Source organism: Corapipo altera, unplaced genomic scaffold (assembly GCF_003945725.1).
Source record: "Corapipo altera isolate COAL_440 unplaced genomic scaffold, ASM394572v1 23b, whole genome shotgun sequence".
In the NCBI taxonomy this organism is placed as follows: Eukaryota; Metazoa; Chordata; class Aves; order Passeriformes; family Pipridae; genus Corapipo; species Corapipo altera.
Window position 1 is genome coordinate 9,016,600 of NW_020884885.1, and position 17,165 is coordinate 9,033,764.

Sequence of the window (17,165 nt, forward strand, 5' to 3'; positions counted from 1 at the left end):
GAGGAGCAAGACTGTTAAACTGAATTCACTTTATTGCCCTCAGATTAGAAAAAAGGTAAGCACAGATTAGAACTCTATGGTAATACCATAAAGAGACTAGCAAAGGAAAATTCTTATTGACCTTTAAATGCAAGTTTCCTTACAGTAAGTTTTTTTCCTTTTGCAGTTTTTCTTTCATACACTTAGAATACATTGCTCCATCGTCTTTTAGGTGAAACAAATCAAAAGCACTTATTTTCACCTCTTTGACATTTTCAAAAAAAATAAGAATATATGACATACCTTATGCTGCAACAGTTCAACCCTGCATCAGCTAACAAATCTTTTTATGTTTAAGCCTACACATGTACAGCCTACCTGCCTTCTTTTTGTACTTCGCCAGATCTCCTCAATTTCACAAACTTCTGAACAGAACTGTCATTATTAATTCTCAGCAAGACACCTAAGCCACTATGAATCACTGTAGCAACTGGCAGCAAGTGTCGGCACTACTCTCACAATGCCTCAGAAATGGAGAGAAGTCCTAAAGCAACTAAAAGCTTTCAGCTAACCTACCGCTGACTTGGTTCTTGCACAAGCCTTCAGGCAACTTCATTAAATAAGAGAGCAAAGAAAAAACATGCATTAGGGTGACATAACATTTCAGAAGCCAGAAATATTTCATTATTCTACCTCTCTAACACCAGGGTCTCAGCTCCATGCCACCGTCTCCAAGTAGGAACACCATACGGGCTGGAACTTTAGTTTTTCACAATTCATTAAAAGACCACTGAACAGTTACGCCTCCTGTAACTGTCTACAGTAGAGTCAGGCCCTCAGAGTTTGTTCACTGAACATCAGGCATCAAAATGACTTGGCTCTAAACAAGAGGACAGATGACACATGTTGCACTCCTTCTTAAGACAGGCACTGCACAATGTAAGGCATTTATTTACTATGTAAAATTGCACATTTCTTCACACTGTGTGAAAATTAAATTGTTGAATAATATTCTCCCCATAAAACAATTCATAACAATTATTTTTCCTAAAGAGAAATGAAAGTGAGAACAGAAAAAAGGGCTTTGTGTAGTCTCTAAGATGCTGCTGAACTCTACATTGCTAAGCCACAGATGTCTGTCTATGCAACAGATTCCTTCAAATAAGAGGGAGTGAGCACTTCTTTGCATTGGGAAATTGTGGCTATTTTCCCAGAACTCATATTTGCCATGATTGTTGCATTTGAGCAGCCATACTACTTGAACAACATTGTCATCTAGGACACTGGTAGTTCTGCAGTCCAGCAGTAGATATAACAAATATTCAACCTTGAACAATCATAGAGAAGTTCACTATTGTTCTGACAATCAAACCAACAAAAATACAAGGAAGTAAACTGTACTGTGACTTCATATTGACCGTGTTCACTGTGTGGTAGAAGTGAAGTCAGAAACTTGTATTTCCAAGTCTTTTGGAAACTTAACCCCTGTTCATCCCATGGCAAGTGCATTTTAGTACCTTGAGTTGTAGTTATCAGCAGAAAAGATACAGTTGCATTTCTGGTGATGGGTAATTTAAAATACATGTTAGCATAGACCACTGTAACACTAACTTTAAACAGCTGTAAACACAGGTTTAAAAGTTTTGGTAAGATGTACTTGCTTTCTTACACTGCACTCCCTATCTCACTGCCTGTCCGTGCTCATCATGTGAACAGGGAGTCAATATGACCTGCTTCGTGGCATCAAGACAAGCTAATTTTGACATTACCATGGGCATCCAGAGCTTACCAGAGAATCTTGAAACAGCTTGCTGTGAGACACAGCCACATGCAGAGGCTCATGCTGGTTCTAGAGAATAAATCATCTTCAAGAGAGGCATGCTATCATATCAGCAAAACCTCAGGTTTTGTTGAACTAGTATTCTCATTAAAAAAATCATTTTCTTTATTATACTTACATGTTCCTTCCTAGATTCACTGTTCCCCTACCAAAACATACTATAATTTTTTTAGTAAAATGAATTTTTAGATAAACATTAATACTATCTTCCCATTTTCTTATGAAAGGTAATTCTCAAAACAGAACACATTCAGCTAGGAACAGATGAACACAGATATCTAGACGTGACACTGATGCCTTTCTACCTATATTTCTACCTGTGCACATGCTCTAAGATGTTTCACCCCTTCAAAGGTGTCATTTATTGATCTAATTTGGTTCCATTATTAACACCATAAGCAATACAATTAAGGAACTGCTTAAGTCAGTTTACATGGGAGTGGGATGGAGTGGTGTATGAGGGATTTGCATATGTGTTGCTGTTTTGTTTTTTTAAAAACAAAACAGAGAACAAGTTTTGTAGATCTCTCAATGTTACTTATTTTTCTTGTAGTTACCCACAAAGCACATCTTCAAATTCAACAATCTTTCTATTAAACATTCAGTTATAACTATTACTCACACTTTAGACCTGTCAGAGAGAATTCCTACCAAATGGTAAACATAAGAGAATTGTGGCCTAATCTGTCATGGTAAAAACACTCAACTAATTTCCAAGTTGTCTATCAGGTACCCATAACTGACATGAATTAGTTGGGCTAGACACAAAGAAAAATTCCAGCATACTCACCACCCATATACACAGTATGGCCAAACTAAGAGAAAATCTAGAGATGTGCCTAAACCAGAATGGTCTGGTTTAGAATAAGTTCTAAGATAATAATACAGGAAGTGATAAAATTTATCCATTTTCCCATCTCCCTTAAAATAAAACATTTGTTTCAACACAAGAAAAATTGCTATAGCTTCCACTGATTAAACAAGTTGCTTGTCTGATAGACTCACAATAACTCATCCTATCTTTTGTTGAGAAATCCAATAAAAATCAAAAATGTCTCAATGCCCACACTTATTTTTGCACTTAAAAATTTAGCAGCTCTCTTGGAAGCTAGGAAAAGAGACAACTTTAAAACAGGATGTTAAAAATACATCTGTTTCCCTACCTGTTTCTCACTCAGAGCTGTGATTTTGGCTTGAAGTTCATGAAGCTGTTTCTTCAAATCAGCGTTCTGATTAGAAAGAAAAAATATCTGTGAGAAAGATATTCCATTTGTTAACATAGAGTAGTAGTAGGAAGGTGGTTTGTTTTTTTGTTTTGTTTTTGCATAGTGTACTACAAATACAGCACCTCTGGATGTACAGCCAATAAAATTCAAGAGGCTCAAAAAAGCCTGACTTAAGTCACTGAGTGCAACAATAATCAGAGGACCTTTCCAGCACTCAGAGAGTGACAACCCAGATTGGAATGAAGATTTCATTAAAACATCCATTAGTGCTTATCACACTATAAAAAGCACATTTGTACATTTCATCAAGTTTACAAATTAAATGAGAAATGTTTGTTAATAAGTAGAACAACAGCATCATACTGTATATAACAGCATGCTATGGTATCTTATCTGAAACATTCTCATCTATGCTGCTTATGCAAAGACATCATACATTTAACTGTATAGAGCATCAAACATATCTATTAAATCTTAACTGACATACATATCAAATAAAGGTAAACATATTTAAGTCTTAATTTCCACATATGTTTATGTCTTAGACTGTACTAAAGGGAATTACATTTGCCTTACCACATCATTCATATCACTACTTTGCCTACAATAGCCTTTTCTTAAACTTAAGATTGGAAAGCCATAAGCATCACTACAAAGATGACACAGGAAACAACTTTTACCAGGACTTTTTCTTTCTTACTAAAAATAAAATAAAACTTAAAAAAACATCTGTCCATTGTTTAAAACCAATGAAGCTCTACAGAAACATGACAGGGAAGTATTTCTTAATTTTTCTCTTTTTCCACTTTTTTTGTCCTCATTTACATCTAAACTTTTTACACTAGATTACGCAGGTTCAGTGCTACATAGAAAAATTAAAACATAGGACTAATACCATTACAGGTACAACATGCTCAGGGCATATTCCCTACTTTTATATTCCTCCATTCAACTCTGAAATGCATTACAATCTCAGCTTGTAGATACTCTTCTCCATTTCTAGCAAAACCAGATATTGCCAGTCATCCCCCTTTCTTTTAGATTCCACTTAATAATCTAGGATAAAAATGCATTAAGAGCATTGGAAGCAGAGACCAGGTTTACTCTTCCTGACTCTTGGAACTTTGCATGGCTGCTTGCAGCATGATCTCACTTTCAGCAGATATAAACTGAAAACAAACTGCTCTGCAGTCTAACTGTTAGCACACCTGCCCAGCGAGTAAGGGTAGCACAGACCTTGTGCTACCAGAATCCCATCAGAATAAGGAAGTTCTAGAAAACAGATTTTCCAATATACCCTACTTCCAGTTCAACCCTCCCCATCAGGGGTCCAGCTACCTGACAGTTATTCAGAAAAATTACAGGGCATTTACTAATGTATGGCGATGGGAGCATTTTAATAGCAAGCCTCAAGTGAGCTGCCTTTATCCCTCTCCTTAACATTTCAGACTGGTTTGAGAACTCCACAGAATTCCCCACTCAGCAGAGTGCTTAACCGCTGTAGAGTAAAAACCCAGTCACCTTACACAGTTACTGGAAAAGGGATAACTTCTGCTGTCTATGCAAGGAGTCTAGTTATCCAACCTCAGTAGCTCTGAAACTTCCCAAGGTCAAGTGCCCACTCTTTAGACACTACGGTGCTGGTAAGACACCTAAGACAGGCAATAAGGACATAGCCTTAAGCTACATTATTTGAACAAAATTTCTTGGACAGAATATCCTCTCACTTCTTGTACCGTGAACCTTCTTATACTCGAAAAAATAAAAAAGCTATTCTAACAATGGCACCTTTTATAAAGAACAGTTTCTAATAGAATCATAAACTTACTGCACATTTGAACGGCACCAAAGCCCAGAAGGGTCACTTGATTTAAACCAATAAGGATACATATGAGGTAAAAACTCCATAATGGTAAGAGTTTTGGTTTTGTTTTAAACTATCTAACAGTCATTGTTCCAAAACTTGTTCATAAGTTTTCTTCTAAACACTGTGTTAGCAAGAAAGAATGTGGTCAAGAAATATCTAAAATTCTCAAGCTTCATGCACTGTTATTTCCTGCATTTTTAAGGGTAAATAATCCAATATAAAAATAAATAGTTACCTGTGGATCTTGCTTCATTTGGGCAACCAATTTCTAGAAAGAAAACAGATGTAACAATACAATGAAGGTTTCATTACAGATTTTGTTGAAGAGTTTAAAAGTCAGTATTTTTGAAGAACTTTTGTAAAAGCAAAATACTTAGTTTACAGCATTTCAATAGCAAGGCCTGGAGTCCAGTATTACATAATTTCCAAACCCATTCTTATTAATATAGTAAAACAACTGTACTAAGTCATCACTTCTGCTCCTCAATAGCTCTTGAATAAGTGATGCTTTTTAATGACAATTTAAGCCAGCTGGGTAAAATAATCTAATAGCTGTGTCTCCTCTAGAACTGCTGCCTTCTTTGCTTGCAGTCACAAGAAACACAAATCACAGATAATCACTGCAGGCACAAAAGCTGTTTGTATATTCAAGAGCACAATGTTTCAAGTACTACGGCTCCGCCTGTGTGTTGGCTCGGCTGGTACCAGATGGAAGACCCATGTTCAGAAGTATCTTTGCCACTTTTCTCCCTCAAAGAGAGATTGAGATCATTGTAGAAGAGATGCCCTCCACATCCAAGGGAAAGCAGACAGATTGTTACCATTCACCATTCTTCCTCCTTCGCTTCCTTTAGGCAGCTGCAGGAGAATGCTGTCTATTGCTAAGCAAGAAAAAAGTCAGCGACAAAAAACAGAGCCCAGATTGAAGAGACAAGATAAACCAAAAATTCCCCATTTCTTTTTTGGTTACAGCCACATTTATTCATCACATCACCATGTCCCTTCCACACATGCAAAGAACCATGTAAAGTCTCTACTTTCTTCTTCATTTACTCATCAGAATCAGGAAAAGGAGTGAAAAACAGAAGGACAAAGCAAGCAAGAAAAACACATGTTCTATTCTGCCTTCATTGATACCACTCAGAGAATTCAGACTGTCAGCTAATTCTCTTTAAAAGTTTATTTCCTTTCATATCCTAAAAACTGTACTAAAAAAAAAAAAAAAAGATAACTTTGCATCAGACCACAGGTTTACCTGCTGCATTTTCTAGTAGTAGCCATTAGCAAAAAGCAGATGCATTAGCAGAGAGTCCATGCTGGACAAGCATACAGCGTTATTTCTCATCTTTCAAAAATTTACACCTCTGATGTCTTCAAAGATTACGTCTTAGGTTTAATAGCTTGTAGCACACATTTCTTTGATTTATCTGCCTTAATTACTCTTTAAACTCAGGAAAACACTCCAGATTCTGTGACAATAAGTTTCCAAGTCAAACTAAAGGACTCTTAGGTAAAAGGATGACCTTTTTCTTTTGAATCTGTCTCCTTACAATACAAGCATGAGAGACTAATACAATTACAGAAAACCAGAGCTGACTTGAGTCAAAAGAAGTTGGAAGTTGGACTCAATGATCCTTACAGGTCCCTTCCAACTCAATATTATATGATTCTATGGCTGCTTCTCTATTCTACATTTTTTCCACAACACATATTCCCCTATCAGTCATCACTTCTTCAGATTGAGAGTCTCCTCATGCACAAATCATTCCACTGCTTTGTTCACTCTTGGCACTCTTCCCTGTACTTCTCTAGTTTGCCTCTATCATCTGGAGACAAAGTTTAAAACTGCATGCAACGCTCAGGTACTCTGTACTGCAAGAACTCCCTCCACTGTCCTAACTGCCAATTCACAGCCTGCTATTGCAGCTGTAAAACTGAGCCTGTTTTTCCAAAGTGCATCACTTGGCATTTATCTAAGCTATGTTTCGTCATGCTGCCATTCAGCGTCACAGGCACACTCAGCTTATTTTTCCTTGCTGCTTCCTGCCACATTAGAATTTGACAAGCAACAGATCTGTTAGTTTTTATACAAAGTGCTCCTGCAGACACAGTTGTAAGACAATACAGTCAGTACTGTAAACTGTTCACAAGGCATTGCTAAATTTATGAATCACAAAGCATTGCATCATGCAATCCTAGGGAAAAAAAAAAAATCTTCTTTTGCACTAACCACAAACACAAGTTAAATTTTAGACGTTTTAAAACATACTGATCTTTCTGGTATGAAATAAGGAAAATTACGGTTTAGGTTCTTTCCCCACATCAGTTCAAGGAATCATCCACAAAACCCAATCCTTCTGTAAGAATAGCTAAATATAACTTCTTTAACACCTCTTGTGATCAAAACTATGAAGAGCAGACTGCTTCAAAATAACCTTAATTAAGTCAACACAGCAGCAGAATGAAGTACTTAGATTAGATGCATTTCTTCTCAGGACAATCAATATAGCTTTGACACTGAAGCTATTTGAATATTCAAGTTGTATCACACTGATATAGCAAGTGATCTGGTCAGATGTCATTCATGGAGGATTCTCTGTAAAAATGAAACCAAAAAAGTAGCTTTTTCTAAACAACGCAACACTTCCTTTGGGTCCTTACTGGTAGTTTAAGACTCACTTTGCCAAAGCAGCATTTTGAAAGCTTCAGACAGTTCTGGAGATGAAATAGAATAGGCAGGAAACAAGGAGCTATTCTACAAACAAAACCACAGTCATACTGAACATCACTTTGTACAGCCATGGAAGCAGTCACAAGCAGTACACTGCACCAGGAACCCGGGAGGCTTTGACCACAGTGCTGAGCTGAACTCTGTACAGGATCACAGACACCCGTGACCACTTGCAGTGGGACAAAAAACCCTGACTGTGTGAGTGTTGGCAAGCTTTTCTAGAGAGTCCTCAGAAAAAGAAACACTAGATAAGTAAAAGATGACAAGAGACACTGCTCCATAAATCCTGAACAGGATTACAAAATTCAAAGCTATCCAAGAAAGTTCAAGCATTTCATTGGAAGATTTCTTCTTTTTGTACCAAAACTAGTTTAATTTCTATCAGTGTCCATTTGACAACAACAGTTCACAAAAGTTTACTCAAGCACTCAACATGCCATTGCAAGTGTTATTTTCCATCGTAAACATATACTTGTTCTTAGCCGTAATTATAGAAATATATGGCATCTTGAATTAAGACAACTTTTTGATATAATGGCTTTTCTACTTTCACCAACTAAATCCAAATTTAATTAAAGTTTATTTCAGTTCAGAGCTCACTTTTAATGAGGATTGGGCAAAGCTAAAGCAAACAGGGTCAAAAAAAATTTAAGCTGTTAAAAAAAGTCTTTTTGGACATATTCCAATCTTCATCCCTGTTCAGCATTGTCATTATGAACAGATGCTAAACATTATTCAAAATTCACAGTCTTAAAATTTTTGGTTAGCTTAGGCATAAAGGGGAATGAAGATACCCACAAGAGGTAAACACTGTTATACAAACACAAGTAAGACTAGCGTTCTGATCGCTTTACAGAAGATAATACTTGAAAAAAATTACTTACTGGTCTCAGATATTTCTATGTCTGCAGCAAAATGGCATGGGTAATTTCTGAACTTCCTTACCCCCATAACAAGACTTCATTGTTTGAATGCAATGGCCTTGGGAGGAGAGCAAAATACTCATCTCTAGTTCTGGAAATCCATCTTAGCTTTTTCAAGTTTTTCTCCAGAGCTGTAAGTTTTATTTTGTTAAAGCAGACATGGTTCATTTTAACAATTCACCCATTTGAGTTCCTGCAATGTGCTCATCATTGCATCAAGAACACTTTTTAGACAAGTCACCAAGTAATAAGGAAACATTTTCCAAATTTTATATGATGGGTTAAACTGATCAGTGCAATTTATGATATATTTTTTTAATCTACTGTGTAACAGTTGTGAGTTTCAGATATCTGGAGAGCTCCATGAATACTTGGAGAACTGCGTTTAGAAAAGGATTCATTGATAAATTTAACATTTCAAATTGGCAGCTACTCTACGTCTATGGCTGTAACAATTTTGTCCCAAGAATATGCATATGTCCTCTTACATTTGCTAAATTAGGGTTTATTATTTCTAATATTTCCTCAATTGCTTTGTAACAGAACTGTAAAATGCAACTCTACTGCCATATAGTATTGGACAGTCTACCAGTAAAAAGACCCAGAGTAAAAATTTCCAACCCCAAGCTACAACATTTTGGTTATCAAAAATATACAAGTTTAGAAAGTACTAAAGTAGAAGACACTCCAGAAGAGAAGCACCAGATGAAATCATGCAGTACTACGTACACTTCACTTTAAAGTTCCTCCACCATATTCCTCCATTGCCAACTGAATACCGCAGTTGGCTTCAGAACATTAGAAAAACCTTTCAGATAGAGGCTGCTGCTGAATTTAGAGTTCTCAAAGTGTTTTTATTACTGCTACAAAATATTAAAAAAAATCCCCACCCACAGATTGATATGTAGATTTTTCACATTTGCTAAAAAACAACAGGTGGTGGGGTCAAAATGCAGAGTATAAAATTTTTAAGTATTTTGAGCTTATAAAACAATTATTACTATAGTTGTAGTGCTACTGCTTAATCCTCCCATTAGTAGTCAGCAATACTAATGCTGCTATTACTTGAAAGTCTAAAGCAAGAAAGAAGACAAATTACCTGGTGAACCTGAATTTCCACTTTCAGAGCCTCCTGTAGAGTCTGCAGCTCCATTCTCTACCTTCTCCACTTTTTCTAAAAGTGTCTTTGCTGATTCCAGTGCCTTTAGTTTCTGGTTCCCTCTTTAACACCAGTCCTATAGAAAAAAAAAGGTTTTGTTTTGGTTTGACAATTTGAAGAAAGGAGATTATAACAGAGCAGGAATTCAATAGTGAAGTACATTCAAATGCAGCTTTCTAGCCTAAACACAGTCAGTCTATTGAACACAAGAAATCTACAGTCTCTACAAAATGCCTGCCTTGGAGTCATTTAGCCAAATTTGTTACTTCCCACATATCCCAAAGTTGACATACTTTGTCCCTTATCTTAGTTTGCTGGCAGCTATTTCCTACCAATATCCTATTGCAGTTGCACATTAAATCAGAAAATTTAACTACTGAGAATGTTTTAAAAATCTGTGTAGATGTAAACATATTCCGAAGACTAAAATTCTGCAACCCAAATTGTTAAATTCAATGCACTGCATTAACATACTTCCATGATACTGTAGAGCTGTTCTTGGATGGGACAGTATGCATGCAATTTGATAGAACAACATTAATATACTAATAAGCTACTGCCTAAAGTTTGTGTTTAGTTAGTCATTTCAGTTGAAATCTGTTCTGAAGGAGCATAAGATTCATATAAAGCAGCACAAGACTTTTTCAAAATTATTAATTTTAAAATCCTTTTCATCTTGGAATTCTACTTTTAGATCACAACTATGAGTTCACCATCTTCACTTGTACTACAAACAAATTAATGCCCCCAACCTCTGACACAGAAAAGCATTATCAGACATATTTGTAAAAGCCTTGGAAGTTGGACAAGAGATTTTTGTTCAAAAATACATTAAAAGTATCAGCTTCTGAAATACAATTAAGATTCCCATATGCTCAAATCATAGTAGAACCTACGTAAGAACCATCTATAAATACATATAGATAAAAGCCATTGGAAAACATTATATAGCAATCCTTTTAGTCACTTTTCCATCCAGACACCATAATTAAAGAATTTCTGTAATGTTAAAATCGTTCCTTTTTTTATTTTTTGCAACTTGTTCACAATTATTGCACAGGTATTGTTGCCAACTCAGAGGCCTTCATAACCAGACTACGAGGTTTTCAAAAGGATACTGACAGTTTAGATTAGACATGTAGGCTGTAAAAAGAGAGTAATTCCCATAAGTTAAAGACTTTATGTTGTCTCAGTACAGTAAACTGAAGTGTTGGACAAGTTTGTGCATTCCTGAAAATAAAAAGGTTGAGGGTGTCTGTTTTGTTTTGTTTATTTAAATTAATCATTTCTCTTTTCAAAAAGAAATATATTACAAAAAGAGAAGACTATAAAGGGGGTTTAAAAAGCATTGTATTTATATAGCTCATTCTTTGTCAGTGCTGTCTGCTGTTAGCTTAAAGTTACTTATTTAAATAACAAAGGCCTGATCAGACTTTCTAGCCAACACATGAAATGACCTGCTGCAAGGGCCTCTCCCACATGTGACACAGATGAGCGAAAACAGCTGCCTTTGCAGCACTACTCTCTATAAAATTGTAATTTGTATCAAGGGATACATGGAAATTACATACAGTTCCCTGACCTATTACCACAAACAGTAATGAGAAAACAGAATCCTGGATTATTACTTCCACTCACTGACAAGAATAATGATAGCATGCTTTAAGTCCCTACCACTGCAGTTTCAAAAGAAACTGTGCTTCAGAAAACCACGTGGGAGATTGGTTAATGAAAACTGGAACCCACTGCAGAGAAAAGAAGTCTTTCATGAGCCTTGGAAATCTGATTTTGGGGTAAAGACACAGGCAGGTATGGCCATAGTTTCTTTCTCAGTGTGTCTTCAACAAACGAGAAGGCACACATGATGAACAGTTTGTATCACTCCGTAACTACATGCCAACTTTAAAGTTTAGTGCAGAACAGTGGAAGAGACAGTTATCTCAACTGACAATATAAATAATATCCATCATTTTAATACATGTAACTGTAAAGTCCAATACTAGTTCATGGTAAAAATGACATAGTACTTCTGTAAAAAAAATATAAAGATTGAGTAATTACTACTAATGCACAACTTCATTTGACAGATAGAAATTGTAGTATTGATAGTACATAAAAGTTAATCCAAGCTAATTGCATCTATGCCTTGAACAGCTAGAAAGATTTTTCAAAATTATTTTTTTAAGGAGTTTAAGAAAAAAGTGACACTGCTTTGCAGAAATAAGTGGTTGTTTAGCCTAGTCAAGTGTATAGGGGTATAGACATGAACAGATGTATTTCATTTAAAAGTTTGGTCAAGTTGCCAAATTCTGAATATGAAATATATACAGTTGTTTCCATCTGGAACATGCACTTATAGCTTCCCTTCCCAAGTAAGAATAACTATCCAGAGTTACCCCTGTCCAGAATTCCCCTCAAGTACCTTACACACCCAGTGTTAAACCACCAATATAAAAAAAAGAAAAAAAGTGATCATTCCTTACATTCAGTAATACCTAGACTGTATTTTTTCTGGTTTACACAGAATAACATATAAAAATATCTATCAGGGCATCTGGTTAAACATTGCTCACACTTCCTTTGAAAGGAGGTACAGAACTACATAAGCAAGTGGTTACACATTTTACAAGTGCACATATCCTCAGTATTTTTGAAATTTTGTTCTTTTAGACTGAACTTCAAGGGAAGATTTAAAAACTTAAGTCCAGTGGCATTATAAACTACCTACAGTACCACATTCAAAGAGATATAAAACCACCTCTGGATTAATCATAAAGCATAGTGCATTTTCCACTTTACTCTTACGACAGTGGAATTATTTTAATTAAAAAGCTTGTAGATGACTAAAATTGCATGGATGGGTTGGTCGGCAAAAATCATTCTTTTAGTTTTTAAAGGAAAACATGCAAATTCTTTATTTAATGGTAGAACCAGTGATGTCCAAAAGGAAAGCAGAGGACTGACAAGTTCATGCATCTCTTGTACATCCAGATATACTTCCAAGTTTCAGCCAGAAAGAACACTGAGAGCAAGAGGTAAATTCACCATTTTTTGGATGGATTTCAACAACTGGAGGCGGCAGCAGTCCTCCATTCAACTTCTTGCTGGCATTCCTTTGTTTCCAATAATCACTTATTTCTTAAGTGGTTGCTTCAAGACTTGAACATACTCAGAAAAGTACCCCAATGCACTGCACTGGGTAGCACATGTTTATAGACTATTTAAATATTCAGAGACTGAATGAAACCTTAAGCTCTATAATAATCACATAAGTGCATTCACACTTCTCTGTTACCTCTGTATTTATACAATCCACATCAGAATCTAAATTATCACAATGCTATTTAAACTGTGGCTCTTTTGGAAGCTACACTAGAAACACATCTGATATTTATATAAACAAAGGCAGGACACACACAAAAGCCATGAATGCCTTCTGTGTGTATGCAAGGTCTTTAAGTAACTTAGAATTTTAGAGAGAAGCCTTTCTGCACCAAAAACCCCTTAAAATAAATTTGGGGTTCACATTACACAGAAAAAACACCCCAAACCATAACATTATTATTTTTGAGTAGATGAATTTAAATGTCCCTTGTACTTAGAGACCCCTGGGCCCAAATATCAGTCCTACACATATTTTATTTATAAGACTGAGGCTTCCATCAGTAACATTTACTTTTTAAGATTTAATTTATGAATACAAGGATAGGATTTCAGTTTCAGTAAGCATCAAACTTTTCCAGAAATGGATGCCAGCTCTTCATATCATCTATTCTTAGGTAAGCCATTTTAGCCCTAGGAAGAAGTACTTACCAGTTTTGAGTAAGTTATCCCTTTCAGCTCTCCACTCTCTCCTACAAAAGAAAAACAGCAACAGAAAAAAGATTATTACATAAATTTTAACTGCAGTTTGAAACAGAAAAAGAAATTCAAATATTTGGAAAGTTGGAGGGGGAAGGGTTGTTGATGTTTTAGGAGGGACTTTTTTGTTTGGTTTTTCTTGGGGAGCGGGGTTGGCTTTTTTTTTTTTAAATGCTGAAGCTAACTATAAGACATCAGTTGGAAAGAAAATCTGTTTGACATGGTAGGAAAAACCAAGGAGACTTACAATTCTAATCTGGATTAAAATACAAACTATTACTGTCATTAGAGGGAGAACAGATTATAGGTACAAGTTTTTCTAGTTCTGTGCAAGGCCGGTGTCCCCCTCCCATGGAGGACATACTTCCACTTTATCACATTTATTAAGATCTGAATCACAAGCCTTGTCAGTTGCCACAGCTAAACGTGACAAGATTATCCACCTTAGACATCTGCCCACCACCTCTGCCAGAGGATATACCAACAGAACAAATATAGTAGTACAACAACAGCACAGTCACTAGAGCTCAAACCCCCGAGTGCTAATGTAAACTGAAATCAACAGCAGTTTAAACCAGCATAGTAGGCCATGAAGTGTGGAGGTTGAGAAGATACACTGTCCATTACACTGCCTGCATCACAGGAAGAATATTTAGTAGCATAGCAAGGTAATACCTCTTCAGTCATCCTCATATGAATCATAAAATACTCATGAGCCAGAGTTCTAAAGAGATAGTCACAATATAAATGATAACTCATTGCTTAATTACTTTGCCTGATGCTAAAAAAAAAAAGCCTCTAAAATACTCCCAATTTTCTAGTAAAATACTAGAATATTAGCATATTTTAAGCTTCAACTGCACAGCTAACAAGACCTTTGGATATATGTTTTTATCCACACACAAGTCATCACAAGGCTGAAGTTTAAGGCCCAGCCTTATAAAAAGATACAGCAGTAGAAAAGCCACATAATTATCTCTCGCTCATTGGAGACCAGCACAAGTGAAGGAGTTTCCATTTACTATCCAGCAGAACTGTGTGCTGATGAACACTGAGAACAGAAAACAGGAAGCCTACTGATGACAGAGACTGTATTGTCAGTCTCCTAGTCTCAAATTTTATTGTGCATTTTGAACAACAAAATATTATGAAGATGTTTCATTTTAGAGCAACTCCAGCTTAGTTTAAATAATATCCAACTGTTAACATGGCAGGTTATGAACTTCGGAGTATGGACTGTTTTGAGGTTATATTCACTCTGGGTGCTAGAGAATTTCAAATACTCTCATTGTTGAGGGCGCTGAAGAGGCAGGTATGATTCTTAAACTCTAGTTGTTTCTTTTTTGATGTTAAAATCTTACTTGTCACCTCCACCTCCCACTATCAATCAGCTATTTAATTGGTCCAAAAATCTACAGACTAAGCTTTTTCATTATGCAATCATTACCTGCCCCTCTTCAACAAGCAATTACAACTATATGCCCATGCTATTAATAAAATAATAATTTAAAATAAATCTCACTGCTGTAGATGACTGACTTTGGAAAGCTAAAGAAAACAGTCGGTACTACACATCCACAAATGCAGTCTTAGAATAAACAAACATGATTTTTATATAAAAAAGAAAAATATCAATTTACTTGTAGCACAAGTACATGCAAACTGATGAGAAAGCTGTCATTTAAAAATAACAACAACTGTTCCTTCCTTCCTTTTTACCCCCCTACGTAGAGACTCGCCTCCATAGTAGGACCCCAGCTTCATCAAGCTGGAAAAAAACCTGCACAGTAACAAACCTTGAGGTTGCATTTAACCACTCTGAAGGGCTGCAACCCCAGACTGAGAACCCAGGGGCTCCCAAGGACAAAGTTAGGAACACCAGGAGCTGAAACGTGACTATCTGAGTGAATTACTGTGTTGCCTTGGAGAAGCCACTTAGAGAGGACCTAGACAGGGAATGGAAATACATTTGCATCCTTTTCTGTACGTAATTTATTACAGGCTTTTTCTTAAGAGTTTAGAACAGGTTAATGTTTGAAAGTCAAGCCTTTGGCAACACAAAATACCTTAATTCTGCCCTCCTGCAAGTATAGTATTTTTACTGACATCTCTGCCTCATTTAGTAGAGGACAAGCTTAAAGAATAAGGCATCAGTTGAATACTTCTTTTCATTCTGAGTTTTCAGTTTGTATGCTTTTTTAAACTCAGTGTCTAAGCTCTACAACAAATAATTGGTTTCTTCATAAGCAGCACACTAAAGAGAGCCATAGGAAAACTTGTGCCTGATACAGGTAAGTTTTCCTAGATAGGGAACTGAGACAGAGAAATGATGAACGAACACCCACAGTTGGTAACTTCAAGCATCTTAAACAGACTTAAGTTTTCAACTGCTCTTAACATTTTTATAGTAGAGAACAGCATATGACGAACTAAATCTGTAGCTTTGGTGAATACTGGGAACCAACATGGAAATAGTATTAATGACAAAGGTAGCACATAAAGTCTGCTCTATAGATGCAATTATTTCCTGTTCACAGCAAGAGTACATACAGTAACTCACACTGCCTCTCTCTTCTCTCAATAAAACACATTAGAAAGTTAAGACTAGACAGCTCACAGTCACTCATATCCACAGAGAAGTCTGAAGAGTTCAGCATTATGCAGGGCTTCTTAACAAAAACTTCAACAAGCAGAAATGTATCACAAAATCTCAGCTATCAAATTTACTGAGGTAGCCTTTTGAAGGCTCTAGAAATATGTGCTGTAAACTGTTCAAGGCAGGAGTCTGAAAGGCTCAGATTATTATAAGATATTCTGCAGTTTTTGGGTGTTTTCTAAATCCCAGCTCTGGGAGTCATATCAAGAGCACTGCCTTCTTCCCAAAATATACATGTGATCTGTGACCTGAAGAAAAGCTTGAGCAATGCTTACCTATGTTTACCACAAGCTAAAAACAAAACGCAATTAAAATTAGCATTAATCAAATAAAATACCGATGTTTTAGCAATATATTTTTGTTAGGAAGACTGACTGTTGACAATCTGATTTTACTCCTACTAATATCAATATTACTAATAGGAAAGGTAGATTGATATATACATACACTTACAGTAGTAATACCCACTCCGGACCCCAAAAAAGGCTCTTAAACTTTTAAAGAATTCTATATAACTTATGTAACAAAAAATAAACCACCATTACCAAAACATCATATCCTGCAGATCAACTTTAAGCTTTTTGTTGAGGTTTGCAAATAAGGAGAAAAGTTACTCATTTCATGGACTTGTTACAAAAACAAAGATCTCAAAACTCTTATGTTTAAAGTTTAGCAGCCCCTGAGAACACTAGAACACATGGTAGTGAAAACATTTTAGCATACAGCACCTGAAGGTTTAAGACTATTTAAATGCTGATTATCTGTATATTAAGATGTCTGGTTATAACTTATTATTACCTTTAAGTTACACAATAAAGCTTATGCTACTGTAACCAGTGACTTGTTTGGAAAAAAATGGGAAAAATTAATTGTCATGTGTAGCCATTTTTTCTTAGCTTTTTTCCTAACTCTAGAAGCTAGCA

The 17,165-nt window shown here is 35.9% G+C and overlaps 1 protein-coding gene across 7 annotated transcripts in view; it reads right to left on the minus strand.

Moving 5' to 3' along the window:
• Positions 1-17,165, minus strand: part of PHF21A (PHD finger protein 21A) — a 128,182-nt gene that overhangs the window by 82,981 nt on the left and 28,036 nt on the right. For 5 of the 7 annotated variants that reach the window (XM_027641920.1, XM_027641926.1, XM_027641922.1 and 2 more), the window contains 4 exons: positions 13,539-13,579; positions 9,666-9,801; positions 5,148-5,180; positions 2,983-3,069 (listed from right to left, as the gene is read on the minus strand). In XM_027641920.1, coding sequence (XP_027497721.1) covers positions 2,983-3,069; positions 5,148-5,180; positions 9,666-9,719 — 174 coding nt within the window. In that variant the 5' untranslated portion in view covers positions 9,720-9,801; positions 13,539-13,579. The remainder of the gene's footprint in view (positions 1-2,982; positions 3,070-5,147; positions 5,181-9,665; positions 9,802-13,538; positions 13,580-17,165) is intronic. The other 2 variants (XM_027641924.1, XM_027641927.1) reach the window with 1 other exon arrangement.